This window comes from Hydra viridissima, unplaced genomic scaffold (genome assembly GCF_058129835.1).
Source record: "Hydra viridissima isolate aposymbiotic clone 2 unplaced genomic scaffold, HvirCarnegie_v1 scaffold_20, whole genome shotgun sequence".
In the NCBI taxonomy this organism is placed as follows: Eukaryota; Metazoa; Cnidaria; class Hydrozoa; order Anthoathecata; family Hydridae; genus Hydra; species Hydra viridissima.
In genome coordinates, this window is record NW_028324319.1 from 40,016 (window position 1) to 61,114 (window position 21,099).

Sequence of the window (21,099 nt, forward strand, 5' to 3'; positions counted from 1 at the left end):
CGGTGCAGTTCATTTAAAAAACTTAGTTTTCAACTTTTAAACGTTTTAGACTTCTCGTTTAAGGCAGTCGAAAGAAATGAGTCGACTCACTCTCTCTCTCTCTCTCTCCCTTTTCGGTTTTGTTTTTGTTTACTTGTTTTTGTTTTTTCTTCGTTTGCCTTCGTTTGCCTTTGTTTGCTTTTGGAAAAGTTGTCGCCATGCGAGACTTAGTTTTTTTTTGGCTCAATTTGTGATTAAGTGAAGTTCTAGTCTTGAAAGTGTGCAAAGTGTGGGCCAATCTGGTGGCTGGAGTGATGACACGTGAATGCTGGAAATTCCAGACTTTGAGCGGATTCAGCGTACATAGAAAGAAAATGTAACATTCACGTGGGTCTCTCCTAAGCTTGCCATTGGTCGGTCTGCTGGCCTTAAGTACCCCCCCCCCTCAACGTCACGTTTGCTCAACTTTCTCGGTCTTTGGCGCCCAAAGAAAGCTCGAGGAAGGATAAAAATGGCGAGGTTTCGGTACTGCGTTTTCTATTTTTCCTATTTGTTTTTGTTTGTTTGTTTGTTTCGTTTGTTTGTTTATTTATTTAATTGTATTTTTGTTTGTTTCGTTCGTTTGTTTGTTTGTTTGTTTCGTTTGCTTTGTTTGTTTCGTGATGTTTTGTTTTCCCTTCTTGATGGCACAAAACAGAAGCAAACAAGACTTTCGGTTATGTTCGGTTATATTCGGTTCAATAAAAGTTTGTTGGTTTCTGTACAACAACAACAACAAAAATCCCTCTGTCCCTCAAAAGCAGTTTCTCCTCTGTCCAAAAAGAAGAGCCTCTTTGTAATCGATCTTGTCTGAATGCAGCTCTCCTTTTGCCTATAGGTTTTTATTCCAACCCTTGTGTTGTTGTTAGTGCCATTGACACTTGTGTCAGCCATGTTGTTGTTATTGTTATACTCTGTAAAAGCAGTTGTTGCTGTTGTACTTGTTTGTTGTTTCTAAGGACACTGTTATTGCTGCTGTTAGCGCTGTTAGTAATCACCCACTTGGCTTGTATTTTTGTTTTTTGTTTTTGTTTTTTGTTTTATTTATAAACACTCTCTGAGTAAGTGATGCTGTTGCTGTTGTTGTTGTTATAGTTGCAATGAGTGTTTGTTAATGTTCCCCCACTTGGCTTGTATTTTTGTTTTCTGTTTTGTTTGTTTTTTTGTTTTTTTTTTTTTTTTTTCTCAACACTCTCTGAGTAAGTGATGCTGTTGCTGTAGTCGTTGTTATAGTTGCAATGAGTGTTTGTTAATGTTCACCAACTTGGCATGTTTATAATCTATTTTATTTTATCAACACTCTCTGAGTCAGTGATGGTGTTGCTGTTGCTGTTGTTCTTATTCTTATTATAGCTGCAATGAGTGTTTGTTAATGTTCACCAACTTGGCTTGTTTATAAATTATTTTATTTTATCAACACTCTCTGAGTCAGTGATGCTGATGGTGTTGTTGTTATTATGCTTGCAATAAGTGTTGTTAATGTTCACCCACTTTGCTTGTTTTGTTTGTGCTTTTGTTTTTGTTTATCAACACCCTTTGAGTCACTGATGCTGTTGCTGTTGGTGTTATTATAGTTGCAATGAGTGTTAATGTTCACCCACTTTGCTTGCTTTATTTGTTTGTTGTTGTTTTTTTATCAACACCCTGCGAGTTAGTGATGCTGTTGCTGCTTTTGTTATTTTACTTGTAGTTATAGTTGTTACTGTTTAGCCACTTTGCTTGTTTTTTAATCTGTTTTATTTTATCACCACTCTCTGAGTCAGTGATGATGTTGCTGATGCTGTTGTTGTTATTTTACTTGCAATGATAGCTGTTACTGTTCAGCCACTTTGCTTGTTTTTTTTGTTTGTTTGTTTGTTTGTTTGTTTTTTTATATATCCTCTGAGTTAGTGATGCTGTTGCTGATGCTGTTGTTGTTATTATGCTTTCAATGAGAGCTGTTACTGTTCACCCACTTTGTTTGTTTATAGTCTGTTTTATTTTATCAACACTCTCTGAGTCAGTGATGCTGATGCTGATGCTGTTGTTGTTATTATGCTTGCAGTGAGAGTTGTTACTGTTCACCCACTTTGCTTGTTTATTATCTATTTTATTTTGTCAACACTCTCTGAGTCAGTGATGCTGATGCTGTTGTTGTTATTATGCTTGCAATGAGAGTTGTTACTGTTCACCCAATTTGCTTGTTTTGTTTTTTTATTTGTTTTTTTTTTTTTTGTTTGTTTTTGTTTTGCTTGTTTTTTTTTATCAATACCCTCTGAGTCAGTGATGCTGTTGCTGTTGTTGTTGTTGTTGTTGTTGTTGTTGTTGTTGTTGTTGTTGTTGTTATACATGCAATGATTGTTGTTACGGTTCAGCCACATTGCTTGTTTTTTTAATCTGTTTTGTTTTGTCAACACTCTCTGAGTCAGTGATGCTGATGCTGTTGTTATTATGCTTGCAATGAGAGTTGTTACTGTTGTAGTTATGTCTGTCATTTGTCCTTGTTAGCAAGTTCTATTTGCCCTCTCTTGCCTTTTTTCAACACAGTTTCTTTCTTTGAGTCATATGGTTGCGAGATCCTCTCAAACTCCATCTCTTTATTTATTTGTTTCTTTTTTTTTTTTTTTCTCATTCTCCTTCTCATAATAGCAATCACTGCTGCCACCATGCATGTAATGCTAGTTGCTCTCATTCTTTTTCATTTGCTAGTGGAAACTTTGTTTCTTCTTGTTGCTCTCTTTTCTTTCTTTTTTCTCTTTTGCAGAGGATTCGAAAAAACACAGCTCTTCCCTGCAGTTGTAAACATTCCAGGATTGGATGCAGGCAGAAGAAAAACACTCTCACTAACTGTTTTCTTTTTTTTAGCATAAACCGTTGCAAACAAACACCTGAACATGTCTTCTTCACAAGAAAACAACACTGTTGTTGCCCCTTCTCCGAACTCTAAAGCGAAAAAAAAGAAAAGAAGGCAGTCACAAGAACAGAGAGACTTAAAGCTCAAAAACAAAGTCAGGGCCGCATTAGTTGCAGCGTGTGGCTCCGTAAACAGGGTTGTACCTTTCTATGGTACCAAGAAGAGGTACGCTGTTAGCTGTCCGATGCCTTTGTGCAAACATTCCTCCACAAGCATTAAAAGACACTTGACTAAAAAAGATCATTCTTGGACTTTGGATGAAGCTTCCATCTTTTACTCTGCAATGGTCAGGAAGTTTCAGCATGCTCGTCTCGAACGCAAGTCCGGCTGTCCAAAACCTTACCCCTGTTTGCAATGTTGGAAGTATTACGACCGACTGGACATACACTTGAAAGAGACTCATTTCTACGATTCCAAGACGATCAAACAAAAGATTGCAGAGGCAAAGCGGTACGACAACGACAAGCTCTATGTCCCTCAATTTATTCGACCTGCCTTCTTTGGTATTAAGCCAGTAGCTGAACAAGCGTCTGCATCAGGCTCTGCATCCTCTGCTCCTGGGCCTTCCTCCTCTTTTTCTTCTCCGGTTCTTTCCTCTGATCCTCTTTTAAGCTTGCCCTCATCAGTTGCTGGTTCGTCCGAGGCTCCTTCTGCAAACCACTGCACCTCTGTAGAAAACAAAGAGCTGAACACCGAATCCGTCCTAGACTCTGATTTTAATTGCTTAAAGCACTTGGTTTCCAACTCCTCCGTCTTGACAGAAGATAAGAGACTCTTGTTTCAGCTGGACAAAGATGCTTTTCACTTTTATTACCAGTCAGCAGATGAGCTCTTCAGAGATTTTGAAAAGTGGCTTGTGGTAGCCAACAACAACACTTTGTCACAAGCAAAGATCTACAAAAATGCAGTTGTTGAAATATTGACATGTTGTGACAGCACGCTGACGCTGCACCCGAACGCTCTCACCAATTCCAACGTTTTGGAGGATAGATACTTTTCCATGCACTTTAAAAACATTCAGCTCAATTCCAAGCTGAGTGAACTTGACCAAACAAAAGCCATGTCTTGTCACACGTTGTACAACCGCCTCGTCTACCTTTGTCTCCTGTTTCGTTTCAGTGAAGCCAGGAATGTCTATTTCGGACTTTCTCATGAGGCCATCCGACGTTTGCGCTGCAAGGTGGAGGAGTTACAAAAAGTGCTGAGGCCCTTTCGTTCTTTGAGGAGGAGCCTTGTGAAAAGCAAAAAATGCATCAACATCATCAATGTCAGTTTGCTGACCGAATATGGCAAGTCTGCATACGTAAGAGAGTTAGTGGAATCGATTAGAAAGCCGTCTCTTACACCGACTAGAGACAATGCTGTGTCTCTACGAAACCATCTTCTGCTCTCTGTCACTGTAATTAACAGTTTAAGAAAATCTAACATTGCTCTTTTAAACATTAGAGACTACATGGCTGCTGAGAAGAGTGAGTGTGGATATTGCATTGTGCAAGAGCGCTACAAAACAGCATACAAGTACGGAGCCAAAAACATTCTAGTGCCGAACGACTTGAAAGTGTTGATCGATATTTATTTGCTGAGATACAGAGACCTTCTTGTCAACGACTCTCACTACATGGCTGCAGACACCAAGACTGTTTTGGAGTTGAGCGACTGCTACAGGCCCCTTTTTCCATCGATGAGACCCAACAAAGACGAATGTGTGACACTCGGTGCAACTAGAGTGCCTGTTTACCAGATGGGTTCCTCTGCTATCTCCTCTTGCCTGACGTCCTGCTTCAGAAAAAGCCAAGTAAACATTCCCATGAAGCGTCTTACTCCCACTTGCATTCGCGGTTCGATAGCCACTTACTTTGCCAACAACAGCAAAGAAGATCGCGAGCGGTTCGCTACACTCTACATGAAGCACAGCAGGAACACAATGGATAGCTTTTATGTGTCCCAGTGGAACGCTGCAGAGGAGTTGCGCTTTGCCCTGGGCATCGGACAGTCCTTCGGAGTCATAGAGTCTTTGACTGTTGAAAAGTCTGAGAGACCACCAAAGAAGGAGAAGGATGTGATGGACTGGCTCCAAACTAATGCAGAGGAGTACGGTTTTCATGAGGTTGAGGACATCTTTGAGGAAGATTTAGACTCCGGTTCTGACTCTGAAGAATGTGCTGCTACTTTCAGCTGTACCACAGTGGTTCCGTTTGCTCCAGCTGTAGAAAACAATGTTCCTTTAGAGGATAGCAACGACCATGCTGTAGATTTCTTGTGTGAACCTACCTCAACTCCTGTTTCGTCTGTTCCATCTGAACAAACAATCGCTGGTCCAGTTCTTGAACTATCCCCTGCTCTTGCACAACTAGTTCCTAATGAACAAACTGTTTGTATGGATGTAGATCAGACTCTAGCTGTTCCTGTTGGCACAGCTTGTTCTCCTCTTGCATTAACATTATTTCCTGATGAACCGGATTTTATTGAACACCATGCAAATCTTTCTCCAGTTTACTTTAGTGAGCAAGTGGTTGCCAAACCTGTTTCTGCTTCTCCTTCTCAGCAAGTCGCTTTCTGTCCTTCAAAAGAGGTCTTTTCTGTTCCTCTGACTCCTAGCCTTGTTGCTTTTCAGCAAACATTGGCCAAACCCAGTTTGTTTCTTTCATCTGATCCAGTTTCAGCTGTTCCAGTCCAACAGGCTGGTACTGTTCTTGCAAAGCAGCTCTCACCTTATGCTGTTCAATCTGTTGGTAGCCTATTTAGCCAAAGTCTTGCCTCTACATCCAGAGGTAAATTCTTTTTGATTTTTGATTTTTGATTTTTATGCAAATCTCAACAAGCTTTCAAAAAATGAAAATGCCCAAATCAACTCCTTGCCCTATTTTTATTGTTAAAGCTGTAAAAAAAACAAAACAAACCAAAAAAACAACACAGAAGTGTGTATGTATTTGTTGCAGGACTAATTCTGTGATTGCTTAAATGTTTATACAAGTGAATGATACTTAAACTGATTATGTTTTAGAAGTAAAAGATCCAAGAAGAAAAAAAATCAAGTTGGAAATGCCATCTTTCACTCAAGAACTCATCGGTAATGTAAAACCTAATTTATACAAAGATATATAAACACAAACCTCTTCTTGCACAATTTCAGATGGTTAACTGTTAACAAAAACTAGCCATCATTGCTAAGTGCACTTTTAGAAAGTTGTGTCTACCCGATTTCTAATGATGAAGTTAGAAACATGACCGTTAGAAATCATGCACAGCTTGTTATCATCTCTAACACTTAGAAACTGTTGATGGTTTTTATGAATTAGAAAAATGAACATGGTTTTATTTTATTTCAGGATCAACTCAGCCAAGAACAAAGGAAAACAAAGCAGAAGTTAGCCAATGCCATTTAGGTAATCTTTCAAAAACCAGTTATTGCTATCAGTGCAAACAATAAGGTCAACAAAAAAAAAATAAATAAAAAAAAAAACAGAATAAATCTTGTCTTACTTCAGAACCAAATGAATATTTGATTTAATCACTTTGTGTTATGACTTGAGTTTGTAAAATTTTAGATGAAATAGTTGAAAAGCTGAATGCTTGCCCTGGCCACAACGAATGGTTCAACACCAGAAGTTTTCCACGATGTGCAGCTTTGGTGTTGGCATACATCTTGCAAGACGTGTTTACAGATGTAAGCTCAAGTTGCTCGTACAAAGATTACCTTGGCATCTTGGCAAATCATAGCAGTGACAAGCTCATTCATGTCTTGCAAAAGTACTCCTACCAAAGCCATATTAAAGACAAAATTAAAAACATGAAGCTAAAAATTCAAAAAGAGGGTAGTTTAGAAAAGTTTGTTCAATATGGCAATATCGTGAGACCATTTATGTAGTTTAGATAAGTTTGTTCAGTTTGGCAATAAAGATGGGCCTTTTGTGTAGTTTGTTTTATCTATGCTTTTGCAAATATTTTTATCTGTTTCGCTAAAGACATAATAAACAAGAAGTTCTGTTAAACTGTTCTCACATTTCTTATTTAAAGATAGTTCAAACTTTTTTTTATCTTTAAAAAAAAAAGAAGTCGTTTTGTTATTCTGTGAAAACTTTTAATAGAGTTGCATTTAGAATTACTTCTGATGTTTTTAAGAGTTTGTTAAAAAGCAAAATAATATTTCCTGTGATGTTAAACTGCATAAGTGAAATTTAAAAAAGGAAAACTGCTCCAAACATTTTTCGGAAAAAGAAATCAAAACGTTCCTTATTTTAAAAGATCTAGACATCCATTTCTTCTTCAGCAAAATAGCGAGGCTTTTTTATGAACTCTTACTCTCTATTTTTTCATATATTTACACAAAGGATTTTATTTAGTTCAATGTAAACATACATAGAAGTATATTATGTTTTTTGTTTGTTTGTTTTTTTTTATGCAGTCTAACTTTTGTTTCACTTCTATTTTATTTTACGTTTATCTTGTATTTTATCATGCCTTATTGGTTTTTGCGTTTTGTGATGTCAAGCTGCGTAAGCTAAACTTAAAAGAGGAAAACTACGCTAACTTTTCTTTGAAAAAATATTCAAAAAGTACCTTAAACGAAAGAGAAAGCACACGAATCTTGCCATTCAATTCTTCTTCTGCAAAGTAGCGAGGCTTTTTATGTACTTTTGCTCTCTAATTTATCTCTATTTACGCAAAGGGTTTTATTTCAATGTAAACACGTATAAAAGAATACTTTGTTAAAAATAATTTTAAAGGAGTTGCGTAAAAAAAACGTCTGAATAAAGTTTCTTTACAAAAACAAACAACTAAGAAACAAGCGCGCCTAAGAAAAACCAGATCGCGATTCACTAAGTCAATAGACGAAAGAAACAAACTTTAAAAGGTCTTTCTAGACAACAAATTCTATTTTTGGCAATGCAGTTTTTGTATTTATGCAACCTAACTTTTGTTTGACTTCTATTTTATTTTACGTTTACCTTGTATTTTATCTTGCCTTTTTGTGTTTTGTGATGTCAAGCTACATAATCTAAACTTAAAAGAAGGAAACTAGGCTAACTTTTCTAGTAGAATATTATGTTGTTGGTTTTGTATGCAGCCTAACTTTAGTTTCATCTATATTTTATTATTTTGCGTTTATCTTATATTTTATCTTGTCTTTTTGAGTTTTGTATTTTGTGATGTCAAGCTACATAATTTAAACTTAAAAGAAGAAAACTAGGCTAACTTTTCTTTGAAAAATTGTTCAAAAACTACCTTACACCGATAGAGATAGCTCACGAATTTAAAAAGTTGCATCTATTCATCTTCTTCTTCAGCAAAGTAAAGCTTTTTATGCACTTTTACTCTCTAACTTACCTATATTTGCGTAAAGGATTTTATTTAATTCAATTTAAACATAACTAGTAGAATATTATGTTGTTGGTTTTGTATGCAGCCTAACTTTAGTTTCATCTATATTTTATTTTGCGTTTATCTTATATTTTATCTTGTCTTTTTGAGTTTTATATTTTGTGATGTCAAGCTACATAAGCTAAACTTTAAAGAGGAAATTTACGCTAACCTGTCTTTGAAAAACTATTCAAAAACTACCTTTAACAAAGTAGCGAGGCTTTTTATGCGTTTTTACTCTCTAACATACCTATTTTTGCGCAAAGGATTTTATTTAATTCAATTTAAACATGCCTAGTAGATTATTATGTTGTTGGTTTTTTATGCAGCCTAACTTTAGCTACATCTATTTTTCATTTTACGTTTGTCTTATATTTTATTTTATCTTTTTGTGTTCTGTGATGTCAAGCTACATAAGCTAATGTTAAAAGAGGAAAGCTGCGCTAACCTTTCTTTGAAAAACTATTCGAAATCTATTTTTGAGATAATCTAGATTTAAAAGAGGAACACTACGCTAATTTTGCTTTGAAAAAACTCTCGAAAACTAACTTATTCGATAGAGATAGCACACAAATTTAAAAAATTGTATCTACTCATCCACTTCTTCTACAGCAAAGTACTGAGGCTTTTTATGCACTTTTATTCTCTAACATACCTATATTTGCGCAAAGGATTTTATTTAACTCAATGTAAACATACATAGAAGAGTATTGTTACCCGTTTATTTTATGCAGCCTAACTTTAGTTTCGTCTATGCTTTATATTGCGTTTACCTTATATTTTATCTTGCCTTTGTTAGTTTTGTGTTTTGTTATGTCAAGCTTCATAATCTAATCTTAAAAGGGGAAAACTGCGCTAACTTTTCTTTGAAAAAGTACTCAAAAAGGACCTAAATCGATATAGATAGCTCACGATTTTAAAAAGTTGCATATAGTCATCTTCTTCTTCAGCAAAGTATCGAGGCTTTTTATGGATTTTTACTCTCTTATTTACCCAAATTTGCGCAAAGGACATTATTTAATTCAACTTAAACATGCCTAGTAGATTATTATGTTGTTGGTTTTTTATGCAGTCTAAACTTTGTTTCATCTATATTTTACGATTAACTTATATTTTATCTTGCCTTTTTGAGCTTTGTGTTTTGTGATGTCAAGCTACATAGTCTAAACATAAAAGAGGAAAACTACGCTAAACTTGCTTTGAAAAACTACTCAAAAACTACCTTTAACAAAGTAGCGAGGCTTTTCATGCACTTTTACTCTCTAACATACCTACATTTGCGCAAAGGATTTTATTTAATTCAATTTAAACATGCCTAGTAGATTATTATGTTGTTGGTTTTTTATGCAGCCTAACTTTAGTTTCATCTATATTATGTTTTAGGTTTATCATATATTTTATCTTTTCTTTTTGAGTTTTGAGTTTTGTGATGCCAAGCAACTTAAGCTAAACTTAAAAGTGGAATGCTACGCTAACCTTTCTTTGAAAATCTATTCATAAACTACCCTAGACAAAAGCTAGATTTAAAAGAGGAAAACTACACTATTTTTACTTTGAAAAAACTTTCGAAAACTACCTTAATCGATAGAGATAGCACACGATTTTAAAAAATTGCATATAGTCATCCACTTCTTCTGCAGCAAAGTAGCGAGGCTCTTTATGCACTTTTTCTCACTAGTTTGCTTATATTTACGCAAAAGAATTCATTTAATTCAATCCAAACATATATAGAAGATTATTATTTCACCTACATTTTATTTTACGATTAACTTTTATATTACCTTTCCTTTTAGTGTTTTGTGTTTTGTGATGTCAAGCTACATAAGCTAAACTTTAAAGAGGAAAACTACGCTAACCTTTCTTTGAAAAACTATTCAAAAACTACCTTAAACAAAGTAGCGAGGCTTTTTATGCACTTTTACTCTCTAACATACCTACATTTGCGCATAGGGTTTTATTAGATTCTAGTAGATTATTACGTTGTTGTTTTTTTATGCAGTCTAACTTTAGCTTCATTTATATTTTATTTTACGTTTATCTTATATTTTATTTTGTCTTTTTGAGTTTTGTGTTTTGTGATGTCAAGCTACATAAGCTAAACTTAAAAGAGGAAAGCTACGCTAACCTTTCTTTGAAAAGCTGTTCAAAAACTACCTTAGACATAATCTAGATTTAAAAGAGGAAGACTACGCTATTTTTGCTTTGAAAAAACTTTCGAAAACTACCTTAATCGATAGAGATAGCACAGGATTTTAAAAAGTTGTATCTAGTCATCCACTTCTTTCACAGCAAAGTAGCGAGGCTTTCTATGCACTTTTACTCTCTAACATACCTATTTTTGCGCAAAGGATTTTATTTAATTCAATTTAAACATGCCTAGTAGATTATTATGTTGTTGGTTTTTTATGCAGCCTAACTTCAGCTACATCTATTTTTCATTTTACGTTTGTCTTATATTTTATTTTATCTTTTTGTGTTCTGTGATGTCAAGCTACATAAGCTAAACTTTAAAGAGGAAAACTACGCTAACCTTTCTTTGAAAAACTATTCAAAAAGGACCTAAATCGATATAGATAGCTCACGATTTTAAAAAGTTGCATATAGTCATCTTCTTCTTCAGCAAAGTATCGAGGCTTTTTATGGATTTTTACTCTCTTATTTACCCAAATTTGCGCAAAGGACTTTACTTAATTCAACTTAAACATGTCTAGTAGATTATTAAGTTGTTTGTTTTTTATGCAGCCTAACTTTAGTTTCATTTATATTTTATTTTACGTTTATCTGATATTTTATCTTGTCTTTTTGTGTGTTGTTTTGTCAAGCTACATAAGCTAAACTTAAAAGTGGAAAACTACGCTAACCTTTCTTTGAAAATCTATTCAAAAACTGCCATAGACATAAGCTAGATTTAAAAGAGGAAGACTACGCTATTTATGCTTTTAAAAAACTTTCGAAAAATACCTTAATCCATTGAGATAGTACACGAATTTACAAAGTTGTATCTAGTCATCCACTTCTTCTATAGCAAAGTAGCGAGGCTTTTTATGCACTTTTGCGTTCTAATTTATCTCTGTTTACGCATATGGTTTTTGTTTATTTCTATGTAATGAAATACAAAAGAGTATTTTGTTAAAGATTATGCTGCAGGAGCTGCGTAAAAAAACTCTGGCGACCTTGCCTCAAGAAAAAAGCAACTGAAAGACATGTGCGCCTTAGAAAATTCAAATCGCGATTCACCAAATTAAAAGACGAAAAGAACGAACTTTAAAAGCTCTCACTAGACATTTGTGTTTATGATAGGCAATGCAGTTTTTGATTTTATGCAGCCTAACATTTTTTTCATCTATATCTTATTTTACGTTTATCTTATACTTTATCTTGCCTTTTTGAGTTTAGTATTTTATGATGTCATGCTAAATAAACTATACTTTGCTAATTTTTATTTGAAAAAATATTCAAAAACTACCTGAATTATAAGCTAGATCTAAAAGAGGAAAACTACGCTAACTTTTCTTTAAAAAAATATTTAAAAACTACCTTAAACATAAGCTATATCCAAAAGAGGAAAACTATGCCAACTTTTCTTTAAAAAAAAATTTAAAAACTACCTTAAACATAAGCTAGATCTAAAAGAGGAAAACTACGCTAACATTTCTTTGAAAAAATATTCGAAAACTACCTTTAAACATGATTTAGATTTAATAGATGAAAACTACGCTAACATTTCTTTGAAAAAACATTCAAAAACTACCTTTAAACATGATTTAGATTTAATAGATGAAAACTACGCTAACATTTCTTTGAAAAAATATTCAAAAAGTACCTTAATCGAAAGAGATAGCACACGAAATTAAAAAGTTGCATCTAGTCATCCGTTTCTTCTTCATCAAAGTAGCGAGGCGTTTATGCACTTTTTATTCTCTAATTTATCTCTACTTACGCAAATGGCTTTTGTTTATTTCAATGTAAAACTTTTCAAAAGAGTATTTTGTTAAAGATTATGCTGCAGGGGCTGTGTAAGAAAACTCTGGTGACCTTTCTTTTTGAAAAAGCAACTAAAGTAGATGTGCGCCTAAGAAAATCCAAATTGCGATTCACTAAATTAAAAGACATATACAACAAACTTTAAAAGTGAAACTATTTTTACAAGCGTATTTGGTAAAGATGAAATGTTCTTATGACATTTTAACGTTACGAAAAGGATTTTCTTCTGTTCAAATATTTATTACAATTTAAAGTGTTAAATAATGTTACAGAAACGACCTAAAACGCCTGTTGTATTAATTTAAACGAACAAAATAGATAAAAAAAAAGAAAAACTATCATTAAAAAAAAAAAAGAAAAAAAGAAAAGAAATAGAAGTTGAGGAAAAATAAAAATAAGAACTTCTAACAAAGAGCTCTTCTTTTTATTTTTCAGATTTTAGATGCTTAATTCCTTGAATGAAAAGTTGAACTGATGACCCACTACTAAGGTTGTTCCAAGCCTTCCGTTCTCAAACTAGGCCATTCTGAGAGGCTGTTTGATTAAGTACCGTTGATAGTAGTATCGCACGTAAGAGACTTCTAAAACTCTGATTATTAATTCCTTGAATGAAGAGATGACTTCATACTCACTAACGAGGTTGTTCTTAGCCATCCATTCTTAAACTAAGCAAAACAGTGAAGTTGTTTGATTAAGTATCACAGTTTGCTGATTTGCACATGCACCATTGCCGAAACTGTGATGCTTGGTTCCTTGATTGGATTGAAGAAGCTCATCACCATGCTTTTTACAAGCTGTCCGTTGTTATGTTTTGCAATTCAGTGGTTCTGTTTTGCAATTCATTTTCTGTTTGTTTAAGTATCATCGATGGTGGTGTCGTGCATGCAAACTTTCCGAAACTCTGATGCTTGTTTTTCTTGAATGGAGAGATGAGCTTATACTTTAGGTGACTTTTAAAACTGCAGTAATTAGTGCCTCGAATGGAAAAACGAACTCATACATTACAGACCAAGGTTGTTCCTGGCCATCCGTTAACATATTAGGCAACAGTACAGCGAGGCTGTTTGATTTACAAGCTTTTGTCGTTTCGAGAAATCACTACATTAAGCATTCGATGGTGATACACGACTGATGGCCAGGTTCTGATTTTCGAATGAAAAGAAGAGTCGCATCCGACCACCGGTCGGCTTTCGACGCAAAACAGCTGTACACACTCGTCCAACGTCCAGTGACTAACTGTTGCAACGAGAAAGTTAGCTTTATTTGTCGTGCAGATTGTCCGCTTTGACGTAAAATGCTAGAAATTTGCTGAACGCTCGGTTTGCGCCGCCCAAGATTCATTCTGTTTCTGCGTTGCCAGCGTCTGTCGGCTAAATACAACTGTAGACTCCGCGCAAGCTTTTTCACCGCAAAAGTTGTACAGAGCCACACCGAAGGCTAAAATCGACTTTAAGGTCGAAGGTTAAAATCGACCCTAGAGGTTTGAAAACGACGTCACGAAATTTTCAAGACATCATCGAAGAAAATTACGGCGGCCAGATGCAACTCTTAGTACTAACTCTACTAATCTTAGTACGTTAAGCATTCCAGTCGAGAGATCAGACGTTTTTTCGTCACCTAAGAGACCGGCCGATGCGTTTGCGACGCTGCGGAAAGAAAGAAGATGGCAAACCACAGGGTTGTTACCGTAACAAACCTCCGTGAGTACCTCCATCTCGAGTGGCTTTTAAAGAAACGTTCGTTTTAAACTCAAAGGGATGGTTGTTAAAGCTCACAAACGCCTGGTTAACGATTTTCTAACGGCAGACACCGTGTTTACAATGGATACAGACCGATTAACTGAGCCCAAAGCGCAAGATCTATCAGAAAACTCCTCTAGGTCGATGCAACGAGACGACTAGACACGTGCGTCTAAAGGCATTTTACAATTGAAGGACGCCCCTCGTGGGCCCTATAACCCTAACCCTAACCCTAACCCTAACCCTAACCCTAACCCTAACCCTAACCCTAACCCTAACCCTAACCCTAACCCTAACCCTAACCCTAACCCTAACCCTAACCCTAACCCTAACCCTAACCCTAACCCTAACCCTAACCCTAACCCTAACCCTAACCCTAACCCTAACCCTAACCCTAACCCTAACCCTAACCCTAACCCTAACCCTAACCCTAACCCTAACCCTAACCCTAACCCTAACCCTAACCCTATCGGTCTGCTGGCCTTAAGTACCCCCCCCCCCCCCTCAACGTCACGTTTGCTCAACATTCTCGGTCTTTGGCGCCCAAAGAAAGCTCGAGGAAGGATAAAAATGGCGAGGTTTCGGTACTGCGTTTTCTGTTTTTCCTATTTGTTTTTGTTTGTTTGTTTGTTTGTTTGTTTCGTTTGTTTGTTTATTTATTTAATTGTTTTTTTGTTTGTTTCTTTCGTTCGTTTGTTTGTTTCGTTTGCTTCGTTTGTTTCGTGATGTTTTGTTTTCCCTTCTTGATGGCACAAAACAGAAGCAAACAAGACTTTCGGTTATGTTCGGTTATATTCGGTTCATTAAAAGTTTGTTGGTTTCTGCACAACAACAACAACAAAAGTCCCTCTGTCCCTTAAAAGCAGTTTCTCCTCTGTCCAAAAGAAGAGCCTCTTTGTAATCGATCTTGTCTGAATGCAGCTCTCCTTTTGCCTATAGGTTTTTATTCCAACCCTTTTGTTGTTGTTAGTGCCATGTTGTTGTTATTGTTATACTCTGTAAAAGCAGTTGTTGCTGTTGTACTTGTTTGTTGTTTCTAAAGACACTGTTGTTGCTGCTGTTAGCGCTGTTAGTAATCACCCACTTGGCTTGTATTTTTGTTTTTTGTTTTTTGTTTTATTTATAAACACTCTCTGAGTAAGTTTTTATGCTTGCAATGAGTGTTTGTTAATGTTCACCCACTTTGCTTGTTTTGTTTTTATTTATTTTTTTATTTTACCAACACCCTTTGAGCCAGTGATGCTGTTGCTGTTGTTTTTGTTATAGCTGTAATGAGTGTTTGTTAATGTTCACCCAATTTGCTTGTTTTGTTTTTATTTTTTTTTTTATTTTACCAACACCCTTTGAGCCAGTGATGCTGTTGCTGTTGTTTTTGTTATAGCTGCAATGAGTGTTGTTAATGTTCACCCACTTTGCTTGTTTTGTTTGTGTTTTTGTTTTTGTTTATCAATACCCTTTGAGTCAGTGATGCTGTTTCTGTTGTCGTTGTTATAGTTGCAATGAGTCTTATTAATGTTCACCCACTTTGCTTGCTTTGTTTGTGTTTTTGTTTTTGTTTATTAACACCCATTGAGTCAGTGATGCTGTTGCTGTTGTTGTTATTATAGTTGCAATGAGTGTTTGTTAATGCTCACCGACTTGGCTTGCTTTGTTTGTTTTTTGTTTTTTGTTTTATCAAAACCTTGTGAGTCAGTGATGCTGCTTTTGTTATTTTACTTGTAATTAGAGTTGTTACTGTTCAGCCGCTTTGGTTGTTTTTTCATCTATCTTGTTTTATCACCACTCTCTGATTCGGTGATGATGTTGCTGATGCTGTTGTTGTTGTTTTACTTGCAATGATAGTTGTTACTGTTCAGCAACTTTGCTTTTATTCGTTTTTGTTTGTGTGTTTGTTAGTTGTTTTTTTTTTTATCAATATCCTCTGAGTCAGTGATGCTGTTGCTGATGCTGCTGTTGCTGTAGTTGGTTTTTATGCTTGCAATGAGAGTTGTTACTGTTCACCCACTTTGCTTGTTTATAATCTATTTTATTTTGTTAACACTCTCTGAGTCAGTGATGTTGTTGTTGTTATTATGCTTGCAATGAGAGTTGTTACTGTTCACCCAGTTTGCTTGTTTTGTTTTTTTATTTGTTTTGTTTTTATTTGTTTTTGTTTTGTTTGTTTTTTTTATCAATACCCTCTGATTAAGTGATGCTGTTGCTGTTGTTATACATGCAATGGTTGTTGTTACTGTTCAGCCACTTTGCTTGTTTTTTTTAATCTGTTTTGTTTTTTCAACACTCTCTGAGTCAGTGATGCTGACGCTGTTGTTGTTATTATGCTTGCAATGAGAGTTGTTACTGTTGTAGTTATGTCTGTCATTTGTCCTTGTTAGCAAGTTCTATTTGCCCTCTCTTGCCTTTTTTCAACACAGTTTCTTTCTTTGAGTCATATGGTTGCGAGATCCTCTCAAACTCCATCTCTTTATTTATTTGTTTCTTTTTTTTTTCTCATTCTCCTTCTCATAATAGCAATCACTGTTGCCACCATGCATGTAATGCTAGTTGCTCTCGTTCTTCTTCTTTTGCTAGTGCAAGCTTTGTTTCTTCTTGTTGCTCTCTTTACTTTCTTCTTGCTCTTTTGCAGAGGACTCGAAAAAACACAGCTCTTCGCTGTAGTTGTGTTTCTCATCAATCCAAGCAACATTCCAGGATTGGATACAGGCAGAAGAAAAAAAACTCTCACTAACTGTTTTCTTTTTTTTTTAGCTTAAACCGTTGCAAACAAACACCTGAACATGTCTTCTTCACAAGAAAACAACTCTGTTGTTGCTTCTTCAACAAATTCTAAAGCAAAAAAAAAGAAAAGAAAGCAGTCACAAGAACAGAGAGACTTAAAGCTCAAAAACAAAGTCAGGGCCGCATTAGTTGCAGCGTGTGGCTCCGTAAACAGGGTTGTACCTTTCTATGGTACCAAGAAGAGGTACGCTGTTAGCTGTCCGATGCCTTTGTGCAAACATTCGTCCACAAGCATTAAAAGACACTTGACTAAAAAAGATCATTCTTGGACTTTGGATGAAGCTTCCATCTTTTACTCTGCAATGGTCAGGAAGTTTCAGCATGCTCGTCTCGAACGCAAGTCCGGCTGTCCAAAACCTTACCCCTGTTTGCAATGTTGGAAGTATTACGACCGGCTGGACATACACTTGAAAGAGACTCATTTCTACGATTCCAAGACGATTAAACAAAAGATTGCAGAGGCAAAGCGATACGACAACGAGAAGCTCTATGTCCCTCAATTTATTCGACCTGCCTTCTTTGGTATTAAGCCAGTAGCTGAACAAGCGTCTGCATCAGGTTCTGCATCCTCTGCTCCTGGGCCTTCCTCCTCTTTTTCTTCTCCGGTTCTTTCCTCTGATCCTCTTTTAAGCTTGCCCTCACCAGTTGCTGGTTCGTCCGAGGCTCCTTCTGCAAACCAATGCACCTCTGTAGAAAACAAAGAGCTGAACACCGAATCCGTCCTTGACTCTGATTTCGATTCCTTAGAGCACTTGGTTTCCAGCTCCTATGCCTTGACCGAAGAAAAGAGACTCTTGTTTCAGCTGGACAAAGATGCTTTTCACTTTTATTACCAGTCAGCAGATGAGCTCTTCAGAGACTTTGAAAAGTGGCTTGTGGTAGCCAACAACAACACTTGGTCACAAGCAAAGATCTACAAAAATGCAGTTGTGGAAATATTGACTTGTTGTGACAGCACGTTGACGCTGCACCCAAACGCCCTCACCAATTCCAATGTTTTGGAGGATAGATACTTCTCCTTGCACTTTAAGAAAATTCAGCTCAATTCCAAGCTGAGTGAACTTGACCAAACAAAAGCCATGTCTTGTCACACGTTGTACAACCGCCTCGTCTCCCTTTGTCTCCTGTTTCGTTTCAGTGAAGCCAGAAACGTCTATTTCGGACTTTCTCATGAGGCCATCCGACGTTTGCGCTGCAAGGTGGAGGAGTTGCGAAAAGTGCTGAGGCCCTTTCGTTCTTTGAGGAGGAGCCTTGTGAAAAGAAGAAAAAGCATCAACATCATCAATGTCAGTTTGCTGACCGAATATGGCAAGTCTGCATACGTAAGAGACTTAGTGGAATCGATTAGAAAGGCGTCTCTTCCGCTGACTAGAGACAATGCTGTGTCTCTACGAAACCATCTTCTGCTCTCTGTCACTGTAATTAACAGTTTAAGAAAATCTAACATTGCTCTTTTAAACATTAGAGACTACATGGCTGCTGAGAAGAGTGAGTGTGGATATTGCATTGTGCAAGAGCGCTACAAAACAGCATACAAGTACGGAGCCAAAAACATTCTAGTGCCGAACGACTTGAGAGTGTTGATCAATATTTATTTGCTGAGATACAGAGACCTTCTTGTCAACGACTCTCACTGCATGGCTGCAGACACCAAGACTGTTTTGGAGTTGAGCGACTGCTACAGGCCCCTTTTTCCTTCGGTGAGAGCCAACAAAGACGAAGATGTGACACTAGGTGCAACTAGAGTGCCTATTTACCAGATGGGTTCCTCTGCTATCACCTCTAGCCTGACGTCCTGCTTCAGAAAAAGCCAAGTAAACATTCCCATGAAGCGTCTTACTCCCACTTGCATTCGCGGTTCGATAGCCACTTACTTTGCCAACAACAGCAAAGAAGATCGCGAGCGGTTTGCTACACTCTACATGAAGCACAGCAGACACACAATGGATAGCTTTTATGTGTCCCAGTGGAACGCTGCAGAGGAGTTGCGCTTTGCCCTCGGCATCGGAGAGTCCTTCGGAGTCATAGACTCTTTGACTGTTGAAAAGTCTGAGAGACCACCAAAGGAGGAGAAGGATGTGATGGACTGGCTCCGAACTAATGCAGAGGAGTACGGTTTTCATGATGTTGAGGACATTTTTGAGGAAGATTCAGACTCCGGTTCTGACTCTGAAGAATGTGCTGCTACTTTCGGTTGTACCACAGTGGTTCCATTTTCTCCAGCTGTAGAAAACAATGCTCCTTTAGAGGACAGCAACGAACATGTTGTAGATTTCTTGTGTGAACCTAGCTCAACTCCTGTTTTGTCTGTTCCTTCTGAACAAACAATCGCTGGTCCAGTTCTTGAACTATCCCCTGCTCTTGCACAACTAGTTCCTAATGAACAAGCTGTTTGTATGGATGTAGATCAGACTCTAGCTGTTCCTGTTGGCACAGCTTGTTCTCCTCTTGCATTAACATTATTTCCTGATGAACCGGATTTTATTGAACACCATGCACAACTTTCTCCAGTTTACTTTAGTGAGCAAGTGGTTGCCAAACCTGTTTCTGCTGCTCCTGCTCAACAAGTTGCTTTCAGTCCTTCAAAAGAGGTCTTTTCTGTTCTGCTGGAAACAGTGTCTAATGTTGCTTCACAGCAAGATAATCTTATGGCTGTCACACGTGTTTTCCATGCTCCTCCTGAAGCTGCTCTTCTTGAACCAGCTCTTCTTGAACCTGCTCATAAGCAAGTGGTTGCCAAACCTGTTCCTGTTGCTCCTTCTCTGCAAGTTGTTTTTAATCCTTCAAAAGAGGTCTTTTCTGTTCCTCTGGCTCCTAATCTTGTTGCTCGTCAGCAAACGATGGGCAAACCCAGTTTGTTTCTTTCAGCTGTTCCAGTCCAACAGGCTGATACTGTTCTTGAAAAACAGCCCTCACCTGGTGCTGTTCAATCTGTTGGTAGTCTACTTAGCCAAAGTCTTGCTTGTACATCCAGAGGTAAATTCTTTTTGATTTTTGATTTTTATGCAAATCTCAACACGCTTTCAAAAAATGAAAATGCCCAAATTAACTCCTTGCCCTATTGTTATTGTTAAAGCTGTAAAAAAAAAAAAAAAAAAAAAAAAACAATAAAAAAAGACGAAAAAAAAAAAAGAACAACACAGAAGTGTGTATGTATTTGTTGCAGGACTAATTCTGTGATTGCTTAAATGTTTATACAAGTGAATGATACTAAAACTAATTATGTTTTAGAAGTAAAAGATCCAAGAAGAAAAAAAATCAAGTTGGAAATGCCATCTTTCACTCAAGAACTCATCGGTAATGTAAAACCTAATTTATACAAACATATATAAACACAAACCTCTTCTTGCACAATTTCAGATGGTTAACTGATAACAAAATCTAGCCATCATTGCTAAGTGCACTTTTAGAAAGTTGTGTCTACCCGATTTCTAATGATGAAGTTAGAAACATGACCGTTAGAAATCATGCACAGCTTGTTATCATCTCTAACACTTAGAAACTGTTGATGGTTTTTATGAATTAGAAAAATGAACATGGTTTTATTTTATTTCAGGATCAACTCAGACAAGACCAAAGGAAAACAAAGCAGAAGTTAGCCAATGCCAATTAGGTAATCTTTCAAAAACCAGTTATTGCTATCAGTGCAAACAATAAGGTCAACAAAAAAAACAAATAAAAAAACAAAATAAATCTTGTCATGCTTCAGAACCAAATGAATGTTCGATTTAATCTCTTTGTGTTATGACTTGAGTTTGTAAAATTTTAGATGAAATAGTTGAAAAGCTGAATGCTTGCCCTGGCCACAACGAATGGTTCAACACCAGAAGTTTTCCTCGATGTGCAGCTTTGGTGTTGGCATACATCTTGCAAGACGTGTTTACAGATGTAAGCTCAAGTTGCTCGTACAAAGATTACCTTGGCATCTTGGCAAATCATAGCAGTGACAAGCTCATTCATGTCTTGCAAAAGTACTCCTACCGAAGCCATATTAAAGACAAAATTAAAAACATGAAGCTAAAAATTCAAAAAGAGGGTTGTTTAGAAAAGTTTTTTCAATATGGCAATATCGTGAGACCATTTATGTAGTTTAGATAAGTTTGTTCAGTTTGGCAATAAAGATGGGCCTTTTGTGTAGTTTGTTTTATCTATGCTTTTGCAAATATTTTTATCTGTTTCGCTAAAGACATAATAAACAAGAAGTTCTGTTAAACTGTTCTCACATTTCTTATTTAAAGATAGTTCAAACTTTTTTTTATCTTTAAAAAAAAAAAAAAAGAAGTCGTTTTGTTATTCTGTGAAAACTTTTAATAGAGTTGCATTTAG

At 36.3% G+C, this 21,099-nt stretch overlaps 2 protein-coding genes and 1 long non-coding RNA gene across 3 annotated transcripts; 2 read left to right on the top strand and 1 right to left on the bottom strand.

The window, feature by feature from the left end:
- The first annotated feature begins 451 nt into the window (after positions 1-451).
- Positions 452-6,891, top strand: LOC149876403 (uncharacterized). Its single transcript, XM_090075349.1, has 5 exons — positions 452-504; positions 2,863-5,682; positions 5,916-5,981; positions 6,241-6,297; positions 6,460-6,891. The coding sequence occupies exons 2-5, from the start codon at positions 2,892-2,894 to the stop codon at positions 6,777-6,779; spliced, it is 3,234 nt and encodes a 1,077-aa protein (XP_089931475.1). The 5' UTR covers positions 452-504; positions 2,863-2,891; the 3' UTR covers positions 6,780-6,891.
- LOC149876404 (uncharacterized) lies at positions 2,736-7,540 on the bottom strand. The gene is made up of 3 exons (XR_016448699.1): positions 7,472-7,540; positions 3,055-6,667; positions 2,736-2,940 (listed from the first exon to the last, which is right to left on the bottom strand). It is a non-coding gene; the product is annotated as an uncharacterized LOC149876404 (long non-coding RNA).
- A 7,944-nt stretch (positions 7,541-15,484) lies between these two features.
- Positions 15,485-20,862, top strand: LOC149876405 (uncharacterized). Its single transcript, XM_090075333.1, has 4 exons — positions 15,485-19,749; positions 20,005-20,070; positions 20,330-20,386; positions 20,543-20,862. Exons 1-4 carry the CDS (start codon positions 16,773-16,775, stop codon positions 20,860-20,862), a joined length of 3,420 nt encoding a protein of 1,139 aa, XP_089931459.1. The 5' UTR covers positions 15,485-16,772.
- Positions 20,863-21,099: the final 237 nt, after the last annotated feature.